Here is a 27,942-nt window from a genome sequence, read left to right as displayed (position 1 = left end):
ATAGATTAGAAGACAATGAAGAGCATTGTGACTCAACAGAAGATAAGAAATCAGAAATGCCATTCAGTTTTCAAGCGACAAAATGCTCAGATTGCAGGGAAAAATCTAGGGAATCATGCAAAAAAGGCAGAAATCTATTTTCTTTTTATTTATCTATCAGAAGAATGAACTCGTGGCTTGTGGCGACGCGGGGCATAGGATAACAGCTATCTCAGAACATGATATGAATTGCTAGAGTTATGTTTCTTATGTAGCAAACCTGGAAGCATACACAATCACCAAGCGTGGAAAGTGTATTTGACTAGCAAGGTCATGATGTAGAATTAATACTGTAAGTAAGTGATATAGATGACAGAATTTCATTTTATGTTTTTGGCAAATTTTATTGCAAATCCATCTCTGAGATTAGCGACTTTTCAGCGACATTTCCTTGCTAACATCTAGCGACATTCTCAATGTTGCTCTGGCAACTGTGAGTGGAAGGCCTGCTATCCTCTGAACTAGAGAGGCGCGGGAAGGTAAAACATAACTTGGACAATTTCCTAATTCGCTACCATTGCAGTGTGTGTGATGTTACTCATTCATTGAGACGATTGTATCTCGACAGTAAAACATTAAACCAACTGTTCGTAAGTGTCATGAGGTCAGAATGGCCCTAGGACGTATCGATGTGTGGTGGGGAGGCTTCTATTTAAAAGAGAAGTGGGCATATTTTAGGGGCCTCTGTAGTGTGAATTCAATCCTGTCACAAATTGGCGGTAGGATCCTGCAATGGCAATGTATGGGGCTGAGAGTTTTATCATCATGTACTTGGCTCCGCCAAACCTTAGTCCATGTTGTGGAGAGAAGATAAAGGCATATTTAGGGCCTATAAGACCCTACTAAAATGGAACGCTTTAGGATTTTTAGAAACAAGGGGGTATGTTAGTTTACCTTTTTGTCTTTCCAGATTCTTACAGTGTTATTTATATCTAATGTAGTTGATATTGAATGATGCATTCATACTTCAGAGATACATTATACTCTAGATCCAGCAGTGGAGAGGTATATATATAGCTGGGCAAGATGGGCACAACAACAAACGATACATTTCGCATCCTTTTGGCCACTGACAACCACCTTGGCTGTGCGGAAGACGATCCTGAAAGATGTGAGTTTAGTTTTTGTCATGGTCGAGGTTAACATGTTGAAATATGCCAGACTTATATCCCCTAGGTAAAAATTTATCTGCTTCTAATAGCTATCCTCCCATGTCACATTTTTTTGTAACACGTGCAAATCATCTTCGTCAGTCCTATCGTATGCTTTCTCCAGATCCATAAATGCTGCATATAAGTACTTGTGTGATTCTCTTAAGAATTTCTCCCACATATTCTTTTAAGCAAACACCAGATCGACACATCCAAGACTACTAAAACCACGTTGTTCCTTCCAAGCCTGATTGTCTGTGCATGCCAACATGCCACCACCCTCTCATTCACCGTTTTCCCATACAACTTGAAGACAGGTACTCTCATCAAACTTATGCCTCTGTAATGTGGACATTTCACCTTTTTTCCCTTTTGCCTTTATGCAGTGATATTATACAGATGTTCAGCCCGTCCTCTATCATCTCACTATGATCCATACATATGCTGCAAATTTGAACTAACCAGTCAACTCTCACCCTCTTTCTAAAGAAATTTAACTGCCCCATCACATTTCATCTTGTGATTCAAAGCTTTCACCACACCATCTCTTTTCACCAAACCACTTGCCATGACTCTCACTTTGCAAACCATCCCAACCTAACCACCACACATCTGCAACTCTAGTCATCACACATTCAGCTGTCCTTCAGAGTACTTCACCTCATCTCTCTATGTTTCACCATTTACCTCCTTCACCTATATTCCCATTAGTTCTCTGTTTTCTCACACTATGAACCTTCCAATACAACTTTTATTCACCTTAAAGTTTGCTGATAATTGCTAACACATCCCTCATTCTCCCTCCTTTTCAGTCCCTGCACCTTCCTTATGAAATCCTGCCATTTCTATTCTGTATTTATTTGTTTATTGATTTTTTTATTCTTAGTTTTTAGATCTCCCAGTTACTCACTCGTTCTCTGTAATAGCCATATACCTAACTTTTCTCTTTTGCCATCAACTTTTGTCAACCCACCACTCCCTACCCTTCTTCACATACCTGCTTCTGATTTTCCATATGCTATACACTGCTCTCACACATCCTCACTGCTTCTCTAAATACTTCCCATTCCTCTCTTAACTCGCCTAGCTCCATTTGCTATAACCATTTGTCATTCTTCCCCCATTCTCTCCTGTATTTCTTCACACAAGCCTCTTTTCCAAGCTCACTTACTTTCACCACCCTGATCTTACCCTTATTATTTCCTCTTTTTCCCAAAGCCTTAGTAAATATCTTCATCATTCATCCACCAGATAATGATCAAACACCTCATCAGCTACCCTTCTCAGCGCATTCAAATTCTAATATCTTTTGTCACTATTGATCATAGATTATGCATGTGTGTTGCAGTTTAATGGTTAATAGGAATGGAGTCAAAGTAGGTAGATTGAAACGATTTAATAGTTGTAAAAGAACTGTAAAGGGGATAAGAGTGAGTGCTCAAATTACAGAGGTATAAGTTTGTTGAGTATTCCTGGTAAATTATATGGGAGGGTATTGATTGAGAGGGTGAAGGCATATACAGAGCATCAGATTGGGGAAGAGCAGTGTGGTTTCAGAAGTGGTAGAGGATGTGTGGATCAGGTGTTTGCTTTGAAGAATGTATGTGAGAAATACTTAGAAAAGCAAATGGATTTGTATGTAGCATTTATGGATCTGGAGAAGGCATATGATAGAGTTGATAGAGATGCTCTGTGGAAGGTATTAAGAATATATGGTGTGGGAGGAAAGTTGTTAGAAGCAGTGAAAAGTTTTTATCGAGGATGTAAGGCATGTGTACGTGTAGGAAGAGAGGAAAGTGATTGGTTCTCAGTGAATGTAGGTTTGCGGCAGGGGTGTGCGATATCTCCATGGTTGTTTAATTTGTTTATGGATGGGGTTGTTGGGGAGGTAAATGCAAGAGTTTTGGAAAGAGGGGCAAGTATGAAGTCTGTTGGGGATGAGAGAGCTTGGGAAGTGAGTCAGTTGTTGTTCGCTGATGATACAGCGCTGGTGGCTGATTCATGTGAGAAACTGCAGAAGCTGGTGACTGAGTTTGGTAAAGTGTGTTGAAGAAGAAAGTTAAGAGTAAATGTGAATAAGAGCAAGGTTATTAGGTACAGTAGGGTTGAGGGTCAAGTCAATTGGGAGGTGAGTTTGAATGGAGAAAAACTGGAGGAAGTGAAGTGTTTTAGATATCTGGGAGTGGATCTGGCAGCGGATGGAACCGTGGAAACGGAAGTGGATCATAGGGTGGGGGAGGGGGCGAAAATTCTGGGGGCCTTGAAGAATGTGTGGAAGTCGAGAACATTATCTCGGAAAGCAAAAATGGGTATGTTTGAAGGAATAGTGGTTCCAACAATGTTGTATGGTTGCGAGGCGTGGGCTATGGATAGAGTAGTGCGCAGGAGGATGGATGTGCTGGAAATGAGATGTTTGAGGACAATGTGTGGTGTGAGGTGGTTTGATCGAGTGAGTAACGTAAGGGTAAGAGAGATGTGTGGAAATAAAAAGAGCGTGGTTGAGAGAGCAGAAGAGGGTGTTTTGAAGTGGTTTGGGCACATGGAGAGAATGAGTGAGGAAAGATTGACCAAGAGGATATATGTGTCGGAGGTGGAGGGAACGAGGAGAAGAGGGAGACCAAATTGGAGGTGGAAAGATGGAGTGAAAAAGATTTTGTGTGATCGGGGCCTGAACATGCAGGAGGGTGAAAGGAGGGCAAGGAATAGAGTGAATTGGAGCGATGTGGTATACCGGGGTTGACGTGCTGTCAGTGGATTGAATCAAGGCATGTGAAGCGTCTGGGGTAAACCATGGAAAGCTGTGTAGGTGTGTATATTTGCATGTGTGGACGTATGTATATACATGTGTATGGGGGGGGTTGGGCCATTTCTTTCGTCTGTTTCCTTGCGCTACCTCGCAAACGCGGGAGACAGCGACAAAGTATAATATAAAAAAAAAAAAAAAAATAAAAGAACTGTAATTTTTTTTCATTTTTATAGTTCTCAATGCCAATTAGTAAATGAGATTAGATAATTATTAAGTTAATTCTACCATGATACAGGAAATTTAAGATTTTGTTTTAATGGTACTCAAAACCTCAGGTAATGACAGCTTTGAGACATTTGAGGAGATTCTGGAGATGGCAGTTGAGCAGCAAGTGGACTTTATCTTGTTAGGAGGTGACCTCTTCCATGAGAACAAGCCATCTCGTCATTGTTTGGTGCGATGCACAGAACTGTTAAGGAAGTACACATTTGGTGACAGGTGAACACATGGAAAGGAGTTACTTTTGTTGTATTTTCCCTTAGTATTATGTTACCTTTGTATGTGGGTATATTGCAGTGGTCTTGCAGCTCAGGGGAATATATCAGGGAACAAAATACCTGAATGGTTTAGGATTATTTATTTAACTGTAATTCCATCCAAAGTCAAGGAGTAAAGTTAGATTAAGAGCTGTATCAGTTTCAGTCTGAGAAATGCTGAAATCAAAGTATCATTGCTGGATGTTTTTTCATTTTGGTACAAGGTTTGAACACTTTTCTGTTTCATTTGTCTGATTAGGCAATAGATTGTTTTTCTCTCTATATGTGTTGTATATTTTGCTGATGGATGAATCACATAAAAGTTATCCTTTTCTTTGACTAAATTTAAACTGCTTCTCTTGTTAGAAAACTGAAAGTATTTAACATGTTACCTCCATCACTGACTACTTCTTCATGAGATTTTTCATCTTGTGTTGTAATGTAGAGGGTTTGCTAAGATGGTTTGGATATATAAAGAGAATTAAAGAGGAGAGGTTGACAGAGAATAGATGTGTCAGAAGTGGAGAGAATGGGAAGAAGACCAAATTGGAGATGGAAGAATGGAGTGGAAAAGGTTTTGAGTGCTTAGGGCTAGAGAATGTAGAAGATGTATGGCATGCATGGGATAGAGTGAACTTGAGCATGGGCTGTGTTCTGTCAGTAGACTAAACCAGTGCATATGAAGCAGTTGGGAAATTACAGAAAGGGTTGTAGGGTCTGGTTGTGGATAGGGGGCTGTGGTATTGATGTATTACACATAATGGCAAAAGAGTGTATGTGAACAGAATCAGCTACTTTGCTGATGTAGGAGAGTTACTGAGATAAAATGAAGGATTTATTCGTTTTTTTTATTGGCTTCTGCTCTCTCATTTGGGGTGGGTTAAGCTCAGAATTCTTGTAAGGGCTCTAATTATGCATTTTTCTTTTTTGCTAGACCTGTTGTATTTGACTTTGTGAGTGATCCTGTGGAAAATTTTAAGCATGCCAAGAATCCCACAGTGAATTATCTGGACCCCAACCTTAATGTAGCAATCCCAGTCTTCTCAATTCATGGCAACCATGATGATCCATCAGGCAAGTTGTATTATGTACCAAGTTCTTAGAAGAGAGTTAGATGTAGATCACAGAACAGAATTTTGTTATTACAAAACCTTGTAATTTAAAAACAAAACTGTAATTGTATGGTGGTTAATCCATAGGTAGAATTTACATCCTGATTCCATTCTCTTTTATATTCTTGTTGTGAATGTTTAGGAAAGATATTGTGTTCCTTTTGCCAATGTGGGAAATGTTGATAAGACAACCTTAAAGCTGAATGAAAACTTGCAAAATGTGAAATTTTTGTAAAACATTCACATTTACAGTTATTATTAGAGTGTGCAGAAAACTTGCATGAAAGAGTACTCATTCCAGTGTTGGATATAAAACACCTGTGATATTGGTCAAGATTGCTAAGGAATGAGAGCAAGAGATGAGTAATATGTATAGTGCTGAACTTAGAAGGCTGGGTAGAATGAAGATTTAAAAAGTTTGTATGGGGTGAAGTCATTAAACGTGTTCCTGGTTAAAGCCTTGTAGGATGGTATTGTCAAGTATAAGGTATGGTAGATTATAGGCTGGTGAAAGTATAATGTAGTACGGTAGAAGATGGGAGGAGGAGGAGGAGGGGTAGACCATAGAAGAGATGGGTAGATTTTAGAAAATTTTTGATTATGGCTGGGGATATTACAGATAATGCTAAGGAGTGAATTAGGACCAGTTGCAGTGGAAGCATTTTATGCAGGAATGTGGTACGAATGGAGTCCTTGATACCTTTGACGAATCAACTCGGTGTGTAATATGTAAAAGTAAGAAGCACTTTTGTAGTTTTGGATGAACACACAACATGGGTTGATGGTATTAAAGTTAATAGGAGGATGTAACAGTGGCTGTGTGTACTTAATAATCCATACCATTGAAATGGCAATGGATTGGTGATGATGATGATATATAGATATTTTTAGAACCGTTTTCTGAAGTTCTACAACCGAAAATGACTTGTGCTCATGAATGGGGTGTTTATTTTAAGCAGTAGTATTTAGCTTAAGTGTTGTTGAATATGAATGATTATACAGTGACTGGATGGAAGACCATGCCATGTAATTAAGTAGTTATCCTTCTTGATTTATTTGAGACTGAACAGTATGTATTACTAGCTGCCTTCCAGTGGATAAAATGGGTCATTTTGTTTGTTGACTTTTGTAAGCTTTGTTCCTACAGACAGTACGCTAACCTTCATACAAAATAGAATTTGTCTGTTCTTGTGCTACTTGAGAGATCTGTAGAGGCACACAGTTGCTCGGTGATGCATCACATTTTTTTTTTTTTTTTCTTAAGGATAGGCATGTTAGTGGAAGAATTAGCTGGTCTTCTACCACAAAGACAAGATAATTCATGGAGGTGGATAGAATGAATTGCAAGTTTATGTAAGTTGATTTGTTTTTAAATGGGATTCACGTTAGCTCGGTGAGCTTGCTTTGGTGAGATGGTGGTGACAGCCCTCTCTCAGCTGTTTTGACATTTTCTTTAGGTGTCTTTGGTGATGATGCTTACTGGATATAGATTGTCCAAGTTTTGAAAGAAATCATATACATTTTGATGGTGTCTATTACAACAGGTTATTAACCTTCTGTAGAAAATTGAGCTTTCCTACTCTTTGTAAAGCTATGGTTGGTGAGTTGAGTAAATTAGTTCTGCAAAAATTAGTACCCACAAAAGGAACATAATCAATGCACCTGATCCGCCCTGTGGTAATATAAGATATGTAATTTATTAATTGATTAGATAAGTAGATATATAGATAAACTTGTAAATATCCTTTTTTGTAATCTCTTTTCCCCAGGTCTTGGACAGTTCTGTGCTCTAGAAATGCTTTCTGCAGCAGGGCTAATCAACTACTTTGGTAGAACCACAGATCTGAAGGACATCAAAATCTCGCCATTATTATTGGAAAAGGGACGCACCAAACTATCTATATATGGGCTTTCATCTGTTAAAGATGAGAGGCTTTTTAGGTTATTCAGGGAGGGTAAGGTAAGTTAGTGGGAAGTGGCTTACAAACACACCCTGTTTTTAATCACCTTTAGCCAGACCTCTGAGCTTCTTAGAGAGCTTTTGGTTGACAGGGATTAAAGCACCATTTTATACTCAATGTAGATTATGTCCATGAGGATGTACCTCCTTTGACTGTTATGAAACATAGGCCAGCAGGGACTCAGCAAACATATATCAATCTACCCTGGTGTGTAATATTATGTCAGATGTTACTTACATTATTCCTTTGCTCACCATGGTGCTGTGCTGACTGCCCATGTCTCTTTCTGAAACCCCTTATGATTTTGATGACTGGATTGATGTGTAATTCCACCAGTCTACACACAAAACATACTTGTTATCACTGTAACATCTAACCTTTCTTAGAAGTCCCATGTTATGAAAATAGCTATGTTTGTCTCTGAGAAACGGAGTCATCTTCAGATTCTGTAAATTTTTTACTGCTTTATGTTTAGTTGTCAAGTTGTGCTCCTTAGACCATGGTAGCTATCTTTTCTCTCTGCCTAACCCAGATGTGGACTGCTGGCATTCTGTCCACAAACATACAATCTCTCCTTGTCACATATTCCACTAGACAACACTTAACTCACACATCTCATTCTTTATGACTAGATTTTCCTGTGGTGATTGCCTTTTGGCAAGATGGTAGAAGCAATAGAGAGACATAGTAGGTAGGAACAATAATTAGAAAGTATTTAGGAAAAAGATTGGAGGAAGTGAAGTGTTTTAGATATCTGGGAGTGGACTTAGCAGCGGATGGAACCATGGAATCAGAAGTGAGTCACAGGGTGGGGAGGAGGTGAAAGTTCTGGGAGCAATGAAGAATGTGTGGAAGGCGAGAATGTTATCCCAGAGAGCAAAAATGGGTATATTTGAGGGAATAGTAGTTCCAACAGTGTTGTATGGTTGTGAGCCATGGTCTATAGATAGGGTCATATGGAGGAGGGTGGATGTGTTAGAAATGAATGTTTGAGGACAGTATGTGGTGTGAGGTGGTTTGAATGAGTAAGCTATGAAAGGGTAAGAGAGATGTGTGGTAATAAAAAGAGTGTGGTTGAGAGAGCAGAAGAGGGTGTATTGCAATGGTTTGGTCATATGGAGAGAATGAATGAGGAGATTGACAAAGAGAATATTTGTGTCAGAGGTGGAGGGAATGATGAGAAGTGGGAGACCAAATTGGAAGTGAAAGGATGGAGTGAAAAAGATTTTGAGCGATCGGGGCCTGAACATGCAGGAGGGTGAAAGGTGTGCAAGGAATAGAGTGAATTGTAACGATGTAATATACTAGGGTTAATGTGCTGTCAGTGGACTGAACCAGGACATATGTCTGGGTTAAACAATGGAAAGGTTTGTGGGGCCTGGATGTGGATAGGGAGTTGTGGTTTTGATGCATTTTTGTCTGTTTTCCTACCGCTTCCTTGTTGACATGGGGTGGCAATGCTGTTTCCTATGTGGCGGAGTAGTTCCAGAAATGGATGAAGGCAAACGCGGGAGACAGCGACAAAGTATAAAAAAAAAAATATATATATATATATATGTATATGGCTGTGTATATTTACGTATATGTGTATATGTTGGTATGTATATTTGTATGTACATATATGTATGTGTATGAGTGTGTATGTATATATGTGTGTATGTGAGTGGATGGGTCTTTCTTTGTCTGTTACCTGCATAAAACCATGAGGAAAATGAAATACGGTAAGTCCCAAGTGCACTTTTGTGTAATGATCACATTGTCAGGGGAGATACAAGAATGAGTTTGAAGACGTAAAACATTCAGTTGATATACAAGGAAGAGATGTAGCTAAGACACTGTTGGTAAACAAGTGTTACCGGATGGTGTAAGGTTTAATGACTAGCTTCTCAGTAACTTTTCCTCTTTGCACTTGTGGCTGAACTTTGCTCGTCATGTATTATTCAGCAAGCTACCTTTTTATGTTCTTATGATTGTGTATTATTTCAGGTGAAGATGCTTCGCCCCAGAGAGTCTATGGAAAGTTGGTTCAACATTATGGTCCTGCATCAAAATCGCACTAAACATAGTTTGACAAATTACATTCCTGAAAGCTTTCTTGACCCTTTCCTTGACCTGGTCATATGGGGTCATGAACATGAGTGCCTCATAGATCCTCAGCTGTCTGCCCCAGACTCCTTCCACGTTATTCAGCCAGGTTTGAATGCGTAGTTTTTGGTAATGGATAATTCATAAATCCTCAGTATTCATTGCATTGCTGATTACTTTGCTTACTCTGTGGAACCTCAAATACATTTTGGAAGAATTCAAGTGGCAGAGACATTTTTTTCTCTTGTAGCTGGTAAATAACTATGGAGATTCACACCATGTAGCATGCTGAATATTTTGCTTCATGGCTCCTCGGGGAGACTGTATTCCTTTTCATCCACTGATGGCCATATCTTTTTTCTGGAAGTAACATCACACTCATGGCATAAGCACAAGCAGGTGGAGTCAGAGCCTCTCTTTAAGAAAGAGTCCTTGTGTCACACAAGACATTTTTCCAGGGCTCTGTCAGCTTAAGGCTTGCTACTTCCAGCAGCAGGGAAATGTGGATTCCTTTGTGGTGAGAGGTTCTTTGATGAGTCTGTTCTCTCAATGATACAGCCTTGCCACAGGTGACTCTTCACTCATGGTGGAACCTCAAGCAGGCAGAGTATGGAAATGGTGAGCTGTTTTTGTGGGGTGGGGTGGCACATGGGAAGTATTCTTTCTCCCCTATTCCCAGGGATAGGGATAGAGTCTATCAAATCTATGGCCCCTAGTCCCCAGCATCATGGGGTGTTTAGTATCTCCAGGTTTCTGCCTGACTACTGCCAGTGAGAGGGAGGGCTCTGGCCATTGTAGTATCAGCCCCTCGCATGACCTTTCCCTCTCAGTGAGACCTTCCTCTTTTTTTTCATTATGCTAACATTCATGTTCTGTAGAACCTCTCCTTAGCTGAATACCATCTGTCTAGTACCTCTCCTAATATCTCCTCTCTCAGACAGTTGTCTAATGATGTTCTCACTCATCAATTTTTCATATATAACTATAACCTCCAGTCATGATTCTGGTTCAAAGGTCCTGTTTGTGCTTATTCCAACATATACACACCTGTTGCATGTTTCAAGGACTTTGAGTCTCCAATCTTTGATGTTATGTGGCTCAAGGCCCATCTCCCTACTACCACACTTTTCCTCTTGTTTCACCTATTGCTCTCCTAAGTCTACAAATATTATTTCATTTGACCACTAAAACTCCTGCCATGAGACTGTGACATCCTCTCACCTGCAAGCAAAGATCCTCTACCTTGGGGATTTCAATCTTCACCATAGGGAATGGTTGAATTCCTCCCATACAGATGGTGAAGGGATCAAAGCTCTCACATTCTCCATTCTCAATGATTTAGAGCAAATTATCTTCCACCCTAATCATATACATGACTGCTGTGAATGCTCTCTTAATAGTCTAGATTTGTTTTTCACCTCTAGTCCATCCTGCTTTAGATACACAATCTCGTCCCCAGTTGGTTCATTCAATCACACTCTCATGAATGTCTCTCTTCTAATGGCACTTCCCTCTCCAGCAGCCCCTTCTAAGTGTGAATACTGGCACCTGAACAAAGCTTACTGGAATAACTTGTGTAACTTCTTTTCTGACTTTCTAAGGGTAGAATACTGTCTCTTATGTGGTGATGCTTCTGTCTTCACCAAACGCATAGCAGAGGTTATTCTTGCGGGAATGGTAGCATTGATCCCCCTTCCCTACTTCACTTCCCTACTACTTCACCCAATCCATGGTTCAACCTTTCCTGTTCAGAGGCATTTAGACAAGGGAGCAGACATACTGGACTTGGAAAAACTCTCCTTCCTCTGGCTCCCATTCATCTTTTATCACTGTCCATAATTGCTGCAAGCACATTATCTGTGAGGCAAAATGTTCCTTTATTCAAAGGAAGTGTGATAACCTCTCCTCGTCATCCACTGGTAGGTCTTTCTGGTCTCTAGCTGAGGGCATCTCTGACAAGCAGCAGTCCACATGTGAGTGAGGTAGACATAAAAGACAGCTACCTGGATCAAAGGAGTGCAACTTGACAACCACTAAAGTGCTGGCTCAATACGCATGCATTACAAACCCTAACAATACCCAGGCGGCTAGTGTCATTGACATGCCTACCTGGTCTGTGGCTGCCTTCCAGCTGCTACCTACCACTCTTAACTTGTATTGCATTATTGTCTGTATTGTATATGAATTCCAAGTAGTAGCTTAACACTCCTCATGTAGCTTCAGAAATGTCTTCATACAGTGTGTCTAGTAACTGATGTTTCACAGAGGTTCAGCATGTTCCATATGTGTGCTCCATGTCAATCTAATGTATTATTTATTTTACCTCATATTGCCTCATCTTCCAAACAGAGCAGTAACATTTCATGTGCTTTTCAAGGCCCTATCACTTTATTTGCTCAATTGAAAATAATTTGACTTTCAGCTCATAGAATTTGTGACTCACAAGTGTACTTAACTCCACCTGATTCTGAATGAGTATATATTTTGTCTTTAATTAGATATAACCATATTCATTTGTGTATTTTTATACATATGTGGAAGATATAACTTGATTTTCCAATTTTTTCATATTTTGTTTATTTGCTAAACTTTTCTAATAAAGTACCACAACAAACGATTAATTAAAAGCTTGAATTGAGGTGATGGTTATATGGGAATGCAATATCCTTGTGTCAGTTAGAGTCATCAACAGAGGGAGCTGCATAAAGAGTGTTGTTTTAGTAACTGTTGGAGCCTGTATTAAAGTGTTTTCTAGAAAGTAATAGATTTGTCACCCTTTTGTTGAATTAGTGTATAGTTATTAAGAAAGATTTTACCTTTTTCACATACAAAGGTGTCTACTAAGAGAAACATTTGCAAAGGATGGATTGTTGTACCAGAGTAGAAGCTTGAATTTAAGGACTCTTATGTATTTCATCTCTTTAGGAACTTCATATTATACATTTAGGTAATTTTAGGAGCCTTTTAATGGGGTTCCTGCAACTTCAACATTGCACTGCATTCAGTATCAGGGTACTAATGGACTCCTTTGGAGTGAGAAGTACTTTAATGAGATTTTACTCTTTTTTTGTCCGGTGAGGTTGATACACCATCACTGAAGTTCATTTCACTCATGGCACAACTTATGCTAGTGAAGCCTGTTAATGCATTTAGGGGCTTGTAAAGGGGGGTGTGTCTGGTGAAGATTGTGTTAATTGTCACAGAATAAGGTTTGTAATGAGGAAAGATTTCTGAGAAAGGTATGCTTTTAGCCTGTCTTAAGCATCTAGAAAGTGATATGAATATACGTTGGTATACTTTACCAGCTTTGCCAAATTGCAGGAAGCTCTGTGGTCACATCTCTATGTGCTGGTGAAGCTGTTGAGAAGAAGGTAGCATTGCTAGAGATTAATCATCAGCAACAGTTCAAGACCACTGCTCTTCCTTTAAAAACTGTCAGACCCTTTATATTTGACGTAAGTACAAAAGTAATTTCTTAGAAGGATGGATTTTTTTGTAAGGCAGTAGATATATAAATTCACAGTAGCATCAGTATATCCTTACAGACATTTACCAACAGGTATTCATTTGTAATTAGGTACTCAAGACATGGGCTGCCACCCCATTTTTATCATTTGTTTTTTATAACTGCATCAAGCGACTGCTTTTTTCTTAATGAATACAGATCATTCTTATAGAATGAACAGATTTTCTTTAATAAACCATATTATTCATATTGTTGGTAGTAGTTGGTTGGCAGCCAATGATTAGGGAGGTATATTACTAGTACTACAATTACACACACACACACACAAAAAAAAAAAAAATTTGACCACCACGCTGTGATGTCATAAAACTGGGAGGTTGCTGTATAGTTGTTGCTGACCTCATAGGTAGAATTGTGGTTAAAAAAGGTGATTTCCCATGGATGGACCAAATTTACATGTGGAACAGGGTTTAACTCTCAACCAAATAAGTGGTCTTACAGATGATTATGGGACTCTACCTTAGGTAGGGAAGTTTTTTATCCACACTTTAGAACCAACATTTTTAGATGTTTCTCATATGTCCTCTTGCTCAAGATTTTTGATGAACAGTGTTTTGATAAATACCTTCCAGAGATGTTAACAGATGTATTCATAATACTGACATTAATGCAGGATATATGCCTGGCTGACCATGATGTAGATGTTGTGATTGGAAACGAGACAACAAATCCTGTGGAAGAATTTATTGAGAAACACATCCGCAAGATGATAATCAAAGCTAAGGATCTTGTTACAGGTCAGAGTTCACCTTTAAGTAATATTGTATTACACAGATTTGCTATAGTTACTTAGAAAAGTACCATGCTGTGAGAGGCAGAGATTGCCAGAAGCAAAGCATTGGTCTTTTTGATGTTTATTTTCTCTCTTTTTTTTACAGATTCGATGTTTTGCTTACCAACTTATGCTTCCCCTCCCTTTTTTTCATCGTGTTCTCTATTTCTCATATTGGCGGGGTAGAACTGGAAATAGACAAAGAAGGCTCCTTATAAGCTCACGTTTAGACTACCATAATCACAGCCCCTTCTTCACACCAAGTCCCATCAACCTTCTTTAGTTTCTCTTGATAACTGCATATTTCATGGTTTAGCCCACCGACAGTTTGTTTTCCCTTTGTATATCAGTTTTCTTTATTCTGTATCCTGCTGCAAACCCTCCAGTTTGAAATAATGTTGACTCCCAAGTCCCTTACATACAGAATCCTGAAACTTATTTCCTGCTAGGTAATTATCATACATGGTCCTTCTTGCAGCTTTTCTCATCCTCATTACTTTGCAGTTGCTTAGTTTGAATTTCATCATCCATGTATCAGACCAAATTTGGAGTCTGTTTAGGTTCCCTTGTGAGTTGATGCAATCCTACTTGCTTTTCACTTCACTCTTGACCTTTAAATCATCTGCAACCTTATTCAAGTAGAAGTCTGTACCTTTAGGCAAGTCATTTATATAGATCAAAAAGGGTAATGGTCCTAAAACCCTGTGGCACTCTGCTGGTCTCCTCGATCCAGAGGGCTCCTTTGACTTATGTCCATTGTTCCTAACTCAAGATAATCTTCTCTTCATTAAAGGAGATTCTGCCTTATTCCTGCCTGATGATCCAGCTTCTTAATCAGCAACATAAGTGGCCTTTAGAGGCTATAATGTGATTCTAATCCATTTTGCTAGAACTTTCAGGTTTGGAATCATGCATGGGATTGGCTGATTACTTTGCTTTTGATTGTAAAAGTACCATTATTTTAAGGTTAGTTAAAGGTCTAGTTATGCGCAGCTTTTATATATTCAGTTCGATTGTATTTTGGGAGACTTCATCTTTTGAATGAATGCAAATGTTGCAGCTTTCATCTCTCCATGCATTTGTATGTAATGTAAATAAACATGCCTTCCTCCATTTGTTGCCTGAAAACTAAGGAATTGAAGATTTTCTGCTTAAAACTATATTGTACATCTACCTAGATAAGTAAGAAGTGTCCCATATCTAGTAGTCATGCCAATGAATTGAAAAAACACAGTAACACCATCAGTCTTAATGTAAAACTGAATGTATTAATGTGATATGATAGTAGATGAAAACTAACTGATAACAGTGAAGTGCTTCATTTTGTCATATGATGGTAATTTTTAATGTACTCAGAAATTGTGTTCAGAAATTGTCCTTAGCAATGTATCTCCATTTTGTAAACAGTAATGCTATTGTAAAGTCGCTTTTGTTTAGTTTCACATAGAGTAACACTTTTCAGGAATACATCTGATTTGTTAAATGATGAGCTCTTGTACACAAGTCAGCATATCCCTCTGCATTCTGTATTACGTAAAGTTTTCATGTGCTCTGTTGATTTTTAAAAGTGTTAACGTTTACAGTGATCAATATTTTCTCAGGTCAGCAAAACACCTGGCTATCAGTCAGGTAAGATTTCGCAGGTTCTTTTGGTTCTTAAATGTGTTACCCCTACTTTTTCAATATCCTACATGATCCCAGATCAGCATACCCATTCCTGCTATCAGTTAGGTAAGATGTCCAAGGGAGGGCAAATTATTTGTCAGGATCATAACCCCTCTTATAACATGGATTTCGCTGACTCATTTAAAGCGATGACAGGTCTTCAAGAACGCTACCCTGTCATTATTCAAAGGTTCTAGTGGTATTAAAAACTTTATGCTGAAGGGAAGACTTGCCAGTAAGAAGATATTATGTAGCCATGAAACAAAGGAATGGAAAGTGAAAGGGTTGACTAATTTCATGGGAAAATTTATCATTGTTGCTGAGAGAAGTATTTGAATCAGCAGACAAAAATATATTAATCATCAGAACATCAGTATTTTGCTCAAGGAATTTATCAAACCAGTGCATGCTAATTTTCCTTTAATGACAGGACTTTGAAGCCGGAGTAACCACGAATTTTCAGAAGATACGAATCTGCATCCAAAACATGTTTAGAATCTGACTTGAAGTCATATGCTAGATTTTTTAAGTATTCTCCTAGTGTTGTATATTTCTTTTTTCTTTTCCTTGTCTCTTTTTTAATATGCATTTGCCATTTTCTGTACTAACAAGGTATAGCCAAAGAAGTTGCCTCGTTTGTTTATATCTGCTCTATAGTTGTTGTGTATTTGCCCCTTTTTGCAAATATATTGAATATTCATATACATTTTACAAGCATATGAAAGTTTTTAATGTAACACACAGCAGACAATAGAAATATAGTAGCTGGTAATTCCAACAAGGGAAGTTCCTGAGGCCCTCTAGTTTTACACATCTTTCCTGTTTTGTGTAAGGTCTTTGCTAATTAAGGATACCAGACATGCCAGTATGTGACTGTACCCAAGAAAATTCCAGAACTCTTTATCCTGTGTTTGAAAAGTGTAAAAATGCAGCAAGTACATCGATTCTTTTTTGTTGACTCTACCTGATCCATCCCATGAAAATTTAGAATGGAGTTCATGATAATAAACTTGTAAATGAGTTAATGACCATTTATTAGTAGAGCATCAGATCTGGAATTTTTTTTTTTTTTTTTTTTTTTTTTTTTTTTTTTTTTTTGTCTCCCGCATTTGCGAGGTAGCACAAGGAAACAGACGAAGAAATGGCCCAACCCACCCCCATACACATGTATATACATATGTCCACACACAGCAAATATACATACCTACACAGCTTTCCATGGTTTACCCCAGACGCTTCACATGCCCTGATTCAATCCACTGACAGCACGTCAACCCCAGTATACCACATCGATCCAATTCACTCTATTCCTTGCCCTCCTTTCACCCTCCTGCATGTTCAGGCCCCGATCACACAAAATCTTTTTCACTCCATCTTTCCACCTCCAATTTGGTCTCCCACTTCTCCTCGTTCCCTCCACCTCCGACACATATATCCTCTTGGTCAATCTTTCCTCACTCATTCTCTCCATGTGCCCAAACCATTTCAAAACACCTTCTTCTGCTCTCTCAACCACGCTCTTTTTATTTCCACACATCTCTCTTACCCTTACGTTACTTACTCGATCAAACCACCTCACACCACACATTGTCCTCATACATCTCATTTCCAGCACATCCATCCTCCTGCGCACAACTCTATCCATAGCCCACGCCTCGCAACCATACAACATTGTTGGAACCATTATTCCTTCAAACATACCCATTTTTGCTTTCCGAGATAATGTTCTCGACTTCCACACACTCTTCAAGGCTCCCAGGATTTTCGCCCCCTCCCCCACCCTATGATCCACTTCCACTTCCATGGTTCCATCCGCTGCCAGATCCACTCCCAGATATCTAAAACACTTTACTTCCTCCAGTTTTTCTCCATTCAAACTTACCTCCCAATTGACTTGACCCTCAACCCTACTGTACCTAATTACCTTGCTCTTATTAACATTTACTCTTAACTTTCTTCTTTCACACACTTTACCAAACTCCGTCACCAGCTTCTGCAGTTTCTCACATGAATCAGCCACCAGCGCTGTATCATCAGCGAACAACAACTGACTCACTTCCCAAGCTCTCTCATCCCCAACAGACTTCATACTTGCCCCTCTTTTCAAAACTCTTGCATTCACCTCCCTAACAACCCCATCCATAAACAAATTAAACATCCATGGAGACATCACACACCCCTGCCGCAAACCTACATTCACTGAGAACCAATCACTTTCCTCTCTTCCTACACGTACACATGCCTTACATCCTCGATAAAAACTTTTCACTGCTTCTAACAACTTGCCTCCCAGACCATATATTCTTAATACCTTCCACAGAGCATCTCTATCAACTCTATCATATGCCTTCTCCAGATCCATAAATGCTACATACAAATCCATTTGCTTTTCTAAGTATTTCTCACATACATTCTTCAAAGCAAACACCTGATCCACACATCCTCTACCACTTCTGAAACCACACTGCTCTTCCCCAATCTGATGCTCTGGAATTATTACACTTATTAATATGTAGTTTATCATTAGTCAGATTGGAAATTTTCTCTTAGCTGTCAGTTACGGTAAAACGCTGCACATCTTGGTTTTTAAATTGAATATTGATAATCTGTATTCTTCATAGGTCATCCACGGCAACCAACGAAACCCCTTATTCGATTAAGAGTTGAATACACAGATGAGTCTCAGATGTTTAATGTGTGTCGGTTTGGCCACAGGTTTGAAGAAGATGTGGCTAATCCTAGTGACATAGTTTTGTTCAAAAGAATGAAACGGGAAGTAAAGAAGGATACTATTGGTATTGACAAGGATGCCATGGATGCTGTACATGCTGAAGATGTATGTTTCATTTGAGCTTACTTTAGATCTGTTATTTATGACATAGTAGGTGATCTGTGTTCATATACTGATGTTGCATGATGGTTAAAGAAAGGGAACAAAATTTTTGAAAATTGTGTCAAAGTTGTTTGAAGCTAATTGATTATAAAGATTGATAATAGAGTTTATGATATGTTGCATGACTTTGATTATTCAGTGTTTCATCAGAGGTATACTGAGGCTGATAATTTCAAGAATTGTTTTTAATGGGAGAGCTGTTTAGATGAAGTAATTTGGAAGTAAATAAAAGGGAAAAGTATGAAACAGAAATGCATCATATGGCAAATGAGACAGTGGGGATGTTCTTTGTAGATATATATGAAGAAAGAGATGGATGGATTTTTAAATGAGTTTTGTTAGGGATGCATTAGATGTGGACTGAAGGTTTACAATTGTTGATTATGGTGGAGGTTTGTGGTATATAAAGATAGTAAGGCAGTTGTGATGAAGGACAAATGGAGACAAGTCAGCCTAATATGCATACTGAATGGTTATGAAGCACTGATATTGTGTGAAATACTTGTTCACTTCATCACACTAAGCAAAATAGAGCATTTGCTTTAATTATTGATAAGGCTGTGTTCATTTGCCCCTTCCAAGTAAATGGTAAGATGGACAAAAATAACAGATAAGTAGGTAGATATGGTTGAAAAATTCACCAGAAATATTTAATGAGTAAACTGAAACTGGAATGGATATGAGAATAGAGAATTGAAGTATGGACAGTGATAAAAAGGAAACTGATGATTAAACATTCATGAATAGTGGTAAATGGCAGAGGTATTGAGTGGATGTAATGAAGTATTAGAAAATTAAGGAGATAGGTAATAATCAAAGTAACATTTTATAGGGCATTGCATGTAATCTTTTGTTTAGTTAGGTTGTTTTTACAGTCATGGTAAAATTTGCCTCTTTGGCCAACAGGTAACAGAGATTCGTATTGAAGATCGTGTGGAACAGTACTTCAGTTGCCTGGAGGAGCAGAATCAGCAGATGTGCTTGTTGACTGAGCGTGGACTGGCAAGTGCTGTGCATTCGTATGTGGAGAAAGATGATAAAGATGCACTCAAAACAATCTTTGAGTAAGTTTCCCACAGTTTGAATATTATATAAGATTGCTTGAAATTACCTGGGTATTTAATCAGTTGAGTATCTTTTCTGCCAGGTGGGAACCTTCCAACAAGGCTTTTTGACAGTCTTTCAAGAGTTGATATTTCTGGAACGCAAGTACTCAGAAAATCCCTCAAAAACAAATGCAGTAAAGTGACCACTTGATAACCATATATTCAGATAGGTTCAGATATGGTAATAATAAAGTGACTGTTTCATGCCTGCCTCTTGCTACTACTACTAATGAGTCAACCATGCCAATATTTACATTCATTGCCTTGAAAAATGTCTAGGATCCTAATATATGCCTTGCAGCAAATAGAAGATATAAAGAACAGCATCCTAAACCTGAAGGCAGTTTAGCAATGCAGATATAGAATCAACAAATCAAATCTAGTACCTCTTTAATATATCTCCAAGATATATTAAAGAGGTACTAGATTGAAATATAAGAATGCCCAGCAAGGAAGCTGGGATGCTCATTTAATGCAGTATCTGGAGATGAGGAAATGTGCATGGAGTGACAACAGAGACATTCAAAGGAAGACTATACACTTGTTGAAGACAGTACCAAATGAATGTCATTTGATAACTGCACCAGAGGAGTGGCCGCTAAGAAAAACAGCATTATACAACAGGTAAGATATGATGAGTAGTACTGATTGACAGAAACAACATTATCCAACAGGTATTTAACTTGTTGAGTGCCATGCGCAAGCCCTCCCATGATGGCAAAGTTTTATCGTAAGTACTCATAAGTAGGTAGGTTCTCAGTATGCCATAGTTCTGCCTCTCTGTCTAAGACCCTTGCCTTCATCTCCCTCACCACTTCATCCATATTCTTGATGCAGACCCACCTTTACAAAAAATCCTTCATCCTTGTCTCTACTCAACTCAGACGCTGCTTTCCTTGTACATAGTCCTCACTTCGTTAAACAATTTTCCATTTACTCAGTTCATTGACAGCACCTATCACAAGACTTCTCTGTTATTACTCCACATCCATAAATACAACTCACAGGTCTCCCTTGTTTGATTTCTCATACAAATTCTTCAAGGTAAGCACCTGATCCACACATCATGATATATGTATATCATTGCTTTTTACATATCATATATTTACTCGTAATGTTTTCTTCACAGGCACCAGATAGGAAAAACACACAAATTCATATTATCTCTGGAAAAAGATTTCAATGAGGATGATGTTCAGGAGGACATTATCAAGTACCGGCAGGAAAGGATGGCTCGTAATAATGCAAAAGAGGAAGAGGAGGAGGTATGTATTGTTTCTTGGTGCGCCTAGCCAAGGTTTGTTATTGGATATAGTATGTGGTGTAATTCTTTTGGGATTAGATCAGGAATGCATGAATAAAAAGGCTTTTGTGTCTTGGAATGTATCACGTCAGTGGGTATTGAGTTTAGCATGGTAATTTGAAAGCTTTTTGTCTTTCTAGCTTTTCATGTCGCCATGTGTTCTTGCTCCTAAGATTGATCTCAAGAAAATTTTTTTGTTAATTGATACCTCTTACATATCATAGAAAATCAGTTACCATCTGTGGTGTTGTTTAACTGTCTTATGATAATAAATAGATTTGAAATAATGATAGTACTGTCCCTTCCTTCTAACGTCATGTCTGATCATTATTACAGGCCATAGCTACACTAAGTAATCCCAGCAGAGTGAAGACAAGAGTCAGCTTAGAAAATGACGATGAAATGAGTGACTTTAATGATGACAGTGATAGTGCACCACCGCCTACAAGGTAATGTGCTTACCATACCTTGTGGTTCTTCATTCTAATAATTATATTTTTCATTAGTTTTTCTATCTATGTTTTTCCAGTATTCCAGTGTTGAAAATGACTTTGCTCTATGTGGAGGAAAATTATTGTATTTTTACTCTGCTTCCTCTCTTTTCCCACTTTCTACACATAATCTTGATTTTCCCATGAGACTTTAGTCTCCATTCTTATTTGAACTCTCTTGTAAAGAATTATTCCATTTCATCCTATCCAGTTATTCCTCATGCATTGTGGTGCAGTTAGGTCTGTCAAAGTAGGGGGCATTTGGGGGTGGACACAAGGTATTTTTCCTCCCCACTCACCTTGCCACGTTTCATCTATTGTAAGGCTTTCGCCACCTTTTTTGTTTTTACCAAACTTCTATCCACTACGCATACCCTCACCTGACCTTCATCTGCCACTCTATCATCAAACACATTCAAGAAACGGATGGTATTTCAGTTTAATTTCTTAAGAAAAGTGGTGACTGTGTTGTTGATTGGTTGGTAGTATTTTCAGTGTATGTACCTAAAGTTTGGCAGAATACATTAATAGTGCCGTTGTATAAAAGCAAGGTGAACGAAGGTGACTGTTGGAATTTCAGAGGTATTAGTTTGTTGGGTGTACTTGGTAAGTTGTATGGATGGGTGATTGAGGGATGTTGTGGTTTCAGGAGTAGTAGAGGATGTGTGGGTCAGGTGTTTGTTCAGAAGAATATATGTGAAAAATACTTTGAGGCACATAAGGGCTTTGTATGTGGCATGGATCTGAAGAAAGCACATGACTGAGATACTTTCTGGAAGGTGGCTCATGTTATAAGCAATGAGGAGTTTTTATCAAGGGAGTAAGGTGTGTGTGTGAGGATGGAGATAGGAGGGTGAGTGGTTCCAGGTAAGAGCTGGTAAGGGAGGGAAGATTTTGGGTGTATTAAAGAATGTGTGGACAGAGAGTTCATTGTCTTTAAGGACATAGATGGGTATGTTTGGTATAGGAATCCTGTCACTGTTATATGGGAAGTGAGGCATGAGCCTTTAAATGAAATGTGAAGGATAGAGGGAGTGCATTGGAGATGAAATGCATGAGGACAGTATGTGGTGTAAGGAGGGTTGATTTAATGGCATGGTGTGAGAGAGGCTTGGTAGTAAGAGGAGTACATGTGAGAGAGCTAAAAATGGTTTGGACTTAAATAGAAGATTGAGAAATTTGAACTTAGGGAGAGGATGATTGAGGAAATGATGACTAAGAGGGTATATATGTCAGAAGTGGAGGAACAAGGAAAACTGGAATACCAAGGAGGAGGTGGAATAATGGAATAAAAGATGCCATGAAAGGTTCAGGGTCTGAACATGCAGGAGGGTGTAAGACATGGAAGAGATAGAGCAAAGTGGAGCAATGTGGTGCCTTATTGTGGATAGGGGGCCCTGGTTTTTATGCATTATATATGGTAGATAGGGAGTGGATGTGAGCAAATTAAACCATTTTTTCGTCTGTTCCTGGTGCTGCCTTGCTCCTTGGGAAAGAGCAACATGTATGAAGGTAAAGGGTATTTGTAATCAAAGAGCCAACAGAATTATTGTTTTGATTTAATTGTCAGGAATTTTGTATCTTTGTCTCTGCCTTTGTTTTTCACCAGCCCCAAATATAAGAAATAAGAAGGGCCCTGAATTCTTCCCTAACCTAAGAGCCAAGAATTCTTTAATATGACTTTGTATGTGAACTTGTGCATTATGCATTATTTGCCAAAATATCCGCATTTACCTGCATACACTCAAAATTGTAGACGTCAATGATTCTGGTTGAGATCCTTTTGTTTAAAGTTCAGAAGCAACATGTATAGCACAAATATTTTTCTTATTTTTCATTTTAACATTTCCTTCCAGGGGACGAGGATCTCGAGGTGGCAGGGGAAGATATAGCAGAGGGTCTAGAGCTGCTGCCAATACTTCTGTTACTGCTAGTCGTGGATCATCAAGTAAAACACCTCTCTTGCTTTCGAGGTATTAGAATATTTTGGTTTGGTTATTATTAATGCTAGTGTTACCATGAATAACGCTACCTCGCTAACGCGGGAAATGGCGAATAGTTTAAAAGAAAGAAAAGAGAACTAATTACTCTGCTTGAAATATCAGAAATGTTGCTTTATTGATATGTGACTTATAAAGGAAAGCTCCATCCTCATTTCAGATACTGTTTAAGCATATTAAGCATTCCCTGATATTTTGCACAACAGTTTTTGATATTGCCTCATTCTCTATTAGCAAATGTGAATGACCACATGGCCCAAGTGACTTTGGATAAGGGCTTGCCTCTTTTGCTTTGTGATGGTCCTCAGAGTAAACAGTCAGTGTGCCAGGTGCCTTCTCTCATTTCCTTATCTTGTTTTAGTCTCCTTTTTATAACTTATCTCAGTATTTTCATTTACCTTTTGTATGTGTGCTTACTGATGCAACTTTCATTCTTGCTACAGTTGTTTCCTTCATGCAAGGAAAGAACTCTTGTATTGCTGATGTGCTGTCCAAACGAACATTAAGAATTATTGAAGATACCTGGAGCATTTGCGTTGTGTCCTTATGTTTTGAAGGTGTGTAGATAGTCAGCAACCAAATGTTTAGAAGATTTGCTACCATGCTGTGATTTAGAGAAGGTTATCTAATGTAGATAAAGATGTGCTACATTAAAATAGCTTGCCACTAACTGACTGGGGAAGACTGGTATAACACATTATAACAGTAATCATATATTACAGCTGTTTTCACAGACTGTCAGACAAAATTGTATTGTTTGTTTCATCTGTGATGTTTGTGGGACTTATTTCTCCATTTGTTTCCAAACTCTGTTCTTGGGAGGTTCACTGCATGTAAATGGAAAAAACTGTTTTAGGAAAATTTCTTGTTTTCACTTTGCCAAAAAGAAGAAAAATTTACTGACTGAAACGTGTTCTAGCGATGGGTCTCCAAAGCTGTCTGCACGAGGGAGCAGGGGCCAAGGGAGTCGAGGCAGAGGACGGGCTGCAGTAAGTTTAAGTTTCTTGTTGGTTGTAGTAGTAAGTATCATAGGCGGGAAGTGGAGAAGCAAACAGATTCTTCTTAGTCTTTGTTAGTAGTAGGATGGACTGGGGCTCTTGGTAAGTTAAACTGGTGTCTTGTTGCAATTTTACTGTTGTGCTTTAAAGTAATATAGTGAGGCCAGGCTGCACTAAAGTTTCCTGGCTTTGTTTTTAGTATTGCCAGTAAATAATTAAGCGAAGATAGACTTGAATTAATCTTACTAAGCCATGTTAGCAACATGGGATAGTTTGTGGTAAATTCACAGTAGTCCAGGCATTAATAGTAAATGATAGCTGGGGGTATGCTGAAGGAAATTACCTTGTTCTTGTGAATGGTATTAACTGTAAGTTTTAGATATGAAGAAGGCTATTAGATGAGGACTTTGTCTTGTCATTATTGGTAGGAAAAGATACAGTTGGAACAGATTCCAGTAGCTTAAGTTGGTCTTAATGAAAGGACCACAGTAAATAAGGACACATCTTGAAATTTGAAATCAATGTGTTTTCATTAATTCAGGCAGTCTTCATATCAATTTTACATTGATCCCATTTTGCCAGTTGCCTGTACTTAACAGTGGAAAATCTGAATTTTCAGCTTACAGCAGTTTTATACCCAATGATATTTTATTTTTTATTTATTTTTTTTTCATACTATTCGACATTTCCCGCGATAGTAAGGTAGCGTTAAGAACAGAGGACTGGGCCTTTGATATATCATTTATTTTTTGCACCAGAAGAAAGCGCATTTCTTTTTCCTCCCAAGCCTTGGTCAGCTTGTAGGATAGCCATCCTATTAATACCAAAATTAATTGCCATTACATATAATTGAAGCCTGCTGAACTTTAACATAGCTTTTGTAATCATATGTTGGCACCATGTGCATGCTCACGCAGGTGGGGGAGGGATCCCTTCTATTGTTTGTGTGTGATGGTGGAATTGTGCTGGTAATATAAAGTGATATTGATACTTTTGACTCTAGATTTTTTATATATGAAAGGCTTTGATAGATTTTTTTCTTTTTCTTTTTTATCTACAGCAGCAGCTAATGTTATACTGTTACAGTATTTGTTGAATTTTGTTCACAGAATTTTTGATGTTATATTCTTAAGATACCTACAATAAATCAAGAGGTGATTTAATATCAGTAACAGAAATAACTTAACCTTACTGACATTGTGAACCATGAAGTGACTTAACTGGAAAATGTGCCACCTAGCTATGAATATGACAAGAACGGATAAAAGGAGCTTCAAGGAATTGTGGTCAGTGTACATACAGTAATACAAATGCTGCTGCACTATCTGATAGGGAATAACATAATTTACCTAATATGAATTACATAAACATTCCTATTTTTCATTTATGGAATTAAGCAGTTTTACAGGGCAGCACTTGAACATGGGATACATATGAAAGTACACAATACTAATTGAATGGTTGTATTGGTACTGGAACCGCTTGCTCCAGGGAAAGAATCTAAAGGCAGACACTAAAGAATTAGATTGTAGATGGTATTCAAAATTATAGGGTTTTCTTGTAGAAACGTAGTAAAGTTGCTGACTCATATCTAGATTATGAATGTATTCAGGAAAGTAGATTTAGAAGGTTGTGCATGAAGTTGTGTGGCAACCTAAATACAGTATTTGGGAAGATTGTGCTAGTGCTGCTGCCTTTAGAAACACTTTGCAGTAAAGCCAGTATAAAGATTTGGAAGTGGTTAAACTAATACAATAGCCTTATTTATAGAGCCCTTATGATGAGCTTATCTTTATGTGAGGGTTTTATTTCCTAGAGTAAATTTCTAAGGTATTGTTTTAGTAATCTTGATCTGTTAGGATAATCGAAGGTTATGTCAAGGTGGCTGTTTTTCCATACTCATCTTGAGTTTAGCAGTCTGGTAATGAGAGTCAAACATACAAAAGAGATGGAAATCATGGATAGTTTGTGGTCATGAAGGGAGAGCCCATCCAATGAAAGTGTTATGTTTGTAGTCCTTTAGACTTAACTTTGATGAAAATAGTTTAATTGTGCATTCTTACTACACATCTTATTGTACTTATCTCCTTTATTTACCAACACTGCCTGCATGGAAACTTAAACTACATTTTAGGTTTTCTTCTAGAAAAACTGTCAAAGTCAGCTTTTTAGGTTTGATATAAATGCTTCAGTTTAGAGACAGAATTTATGTTTTCCATGAAATTTTTCAGTTTAAAGAGGATCACAGTAATCATTCTGGTGTACTTACTGATTCATGCAAATGTCCTATCTCCAGTCCAAAAACGAAGCCACCATGATGAATTCCTTCTTCCGGAATAACCAGACTATGGTATCTCGTGGAGTTCGCAAAGGTGCTGTATTTGACAGTGACAGTGATTAGTACTGTGGAATACATCCAAGAGCAACTGCTGATGTGTGTGAGACAATTAATCACCACAGTGAGAAGTTAGTGACCAACTTTTAGTATGCCACACTTTCTAGTTTTGTCAAGATCCTGCAGTCATAACTAAAGCTGGCCACTGCTGTACAGTTATATGTGCATTTTTTATTGCATATGACTATTCCTGTTGCCAAGTTTATTGTTTTTAGACAAATGTATTCATGCTGTGATCATTTGTGTAAGGTGACATCACCCCCAAGTACTCAGTAATGGAGCTTTGGAAAACAAACTGACTTGTTCTTCACACACCATGATGAATAATGACAACATCCCTGGCTGCCTTTTAGTAAAAAGGTCCACAAGTTTACAATGAAGAACATTACCTGTTGCTAAGTTATATATTTTGATGTGTTGTTCCTGCTGAGGAATGGACATAAATACATTGATGAAACTGTTTGAAAGACGTGACTTGTTGATGTAGTTCGGATCATGACCAAAGCATGAAAATTTACTTGATGTGGTGATGATTTGGGTTGAGTCAGAACATTATCTTCAACTCTAATGCATTCCTTTGGTGTGTCAGTGAGATTTATTTTTAATCTGATGTCTGTGATAGTTTTTCCTTTAGTACTGCATCAGTTCTCTGTCAGGATCCACAATGTAAAGACATCAATTGCTACTCTTTAATTCTACATTTGTGCCTACATGTTCCTTTCAGAACCTTTGCCCATGTATTTACTGTTAGTATTGGTAATGTGGTTAAGCTTTCGATGAAAAGAAACAGTTTGGATGTGAGATAAGCACAGACAGTGGTTATCTCATGTAGATGTGATTAAAGACAATTATTAATTTTTCTTTTTTATCATTAAGAATTATTGTTAGTATTTATAAGTTGTTTCAAAATATTTATCATGTGAACAGTCATCGTGTATGTTGTTCCCAGCATCCCAGTGAAACCCTGGTTAGAGCTCTTTGATCAGGAACCTATCTACAGTGCTAATAGATATTTGTATGTATTTAGAAAAAAATATATAAGAAACCTTACCAAGCACATGCCATACTCCTGAAGTGAGGATGCAACAGACAGACAGATAGCTGTTTCTTATTTTATGTAAGTATTGTATATTTTCAATTTTTAAATAACATTTTGAATATTA

General features: G+C 38.1%; 1 protein-coding gene across 4 annotated transcripts; it reads left to right on the top strand.

The window, feature by feature from the left end:
• The first annotated feature begins 450 nt into the window (after positions 1–450).
• mre11 (double strand break repair nuclease mre11) lies at positions 451–27,942 on the top strand. 4 transcript variants are annotated; one of them, XM_071672241.1, is made up of 15 exons: positions 451–518; positions 1,029–1,150; positions 4,272–4,434; positions 5,407–5,546; positions 7,354–7,544; positions 9,532–9,739; positions 12,952–13,085; positions 13,770–13,893; positions 18,215–18,429; positions 19,393–19,550; positions 20,722–20,857; positions 21,232–21,344; positions 23,243–23,359; positions 24,306–24,375; positions 26,681–27,942. In XM_071672241.1, the coding sequence occupies exons 2-15, from the start codon at positions 1,066–1,068 to the stop codon at positions 26,783–26,785; spliced, it is 1,959 nt and encodes a 652-aa protein (XP_071528342.1). In that variant the 5' UTR covers positions 451–518; positions 1,029–1,065; the 3' UTR covers positions 26,786–27,942. The 4 variants fall into 4 exon arrangements, with proteins under 4 accessions (XP_071528342.1, XP_071528335.1, XP_071528351.1 ...); XM_071672234.1 differs by having other exon boundaries at positions 484–518; positions 1,011–1,150; XM_071672250.1 differs by having other exon boundaries at positions 494–629.

Source organism: Panulirus ornatus, chromosome 2 (genome assembly GCF_036320965.1).
Source record: "Panulirus ornatus isolate Po-2019 chromosome 2, ASM3632096v1, whole genome shotgun sequence".
Classification (NCBI taxonomy): Eukaryota; Metazoa; Arthropoda; class Malacostraca; order Decapoda; family Palinuridae; genus Panulirus; species Panulirus ornatus.
Note: the sequence above shows the minus strand (reverse complement) of the source record. Positions and strands in the feature narration are given on the sequence as shown.

Bases quoted from the DNA above. Each gene is read 5' to 3' on its own strand.
- mre11 (XM_071672241.1), top strand. From the start codon at position 1,066: ATGGGCACAACAACAAACGATACATTTCGCATCCTTTTGGCCACTGAC. The intron at 21,345-23,242 runs GTAATGTGCTTA...ATTTCCTTCCAG, and splicing joins AGTGCACCACCGCCTACAAG to GGGACGAGGATCTCGAGGTG. The intron at 24,376-26,680 runs GTAAGTTTAAGT...TCCTATCTCCAG, and splicing joins GAGGCAGAGGACGGGCTGCA to TCCAAAAACGAAGCCACCAT.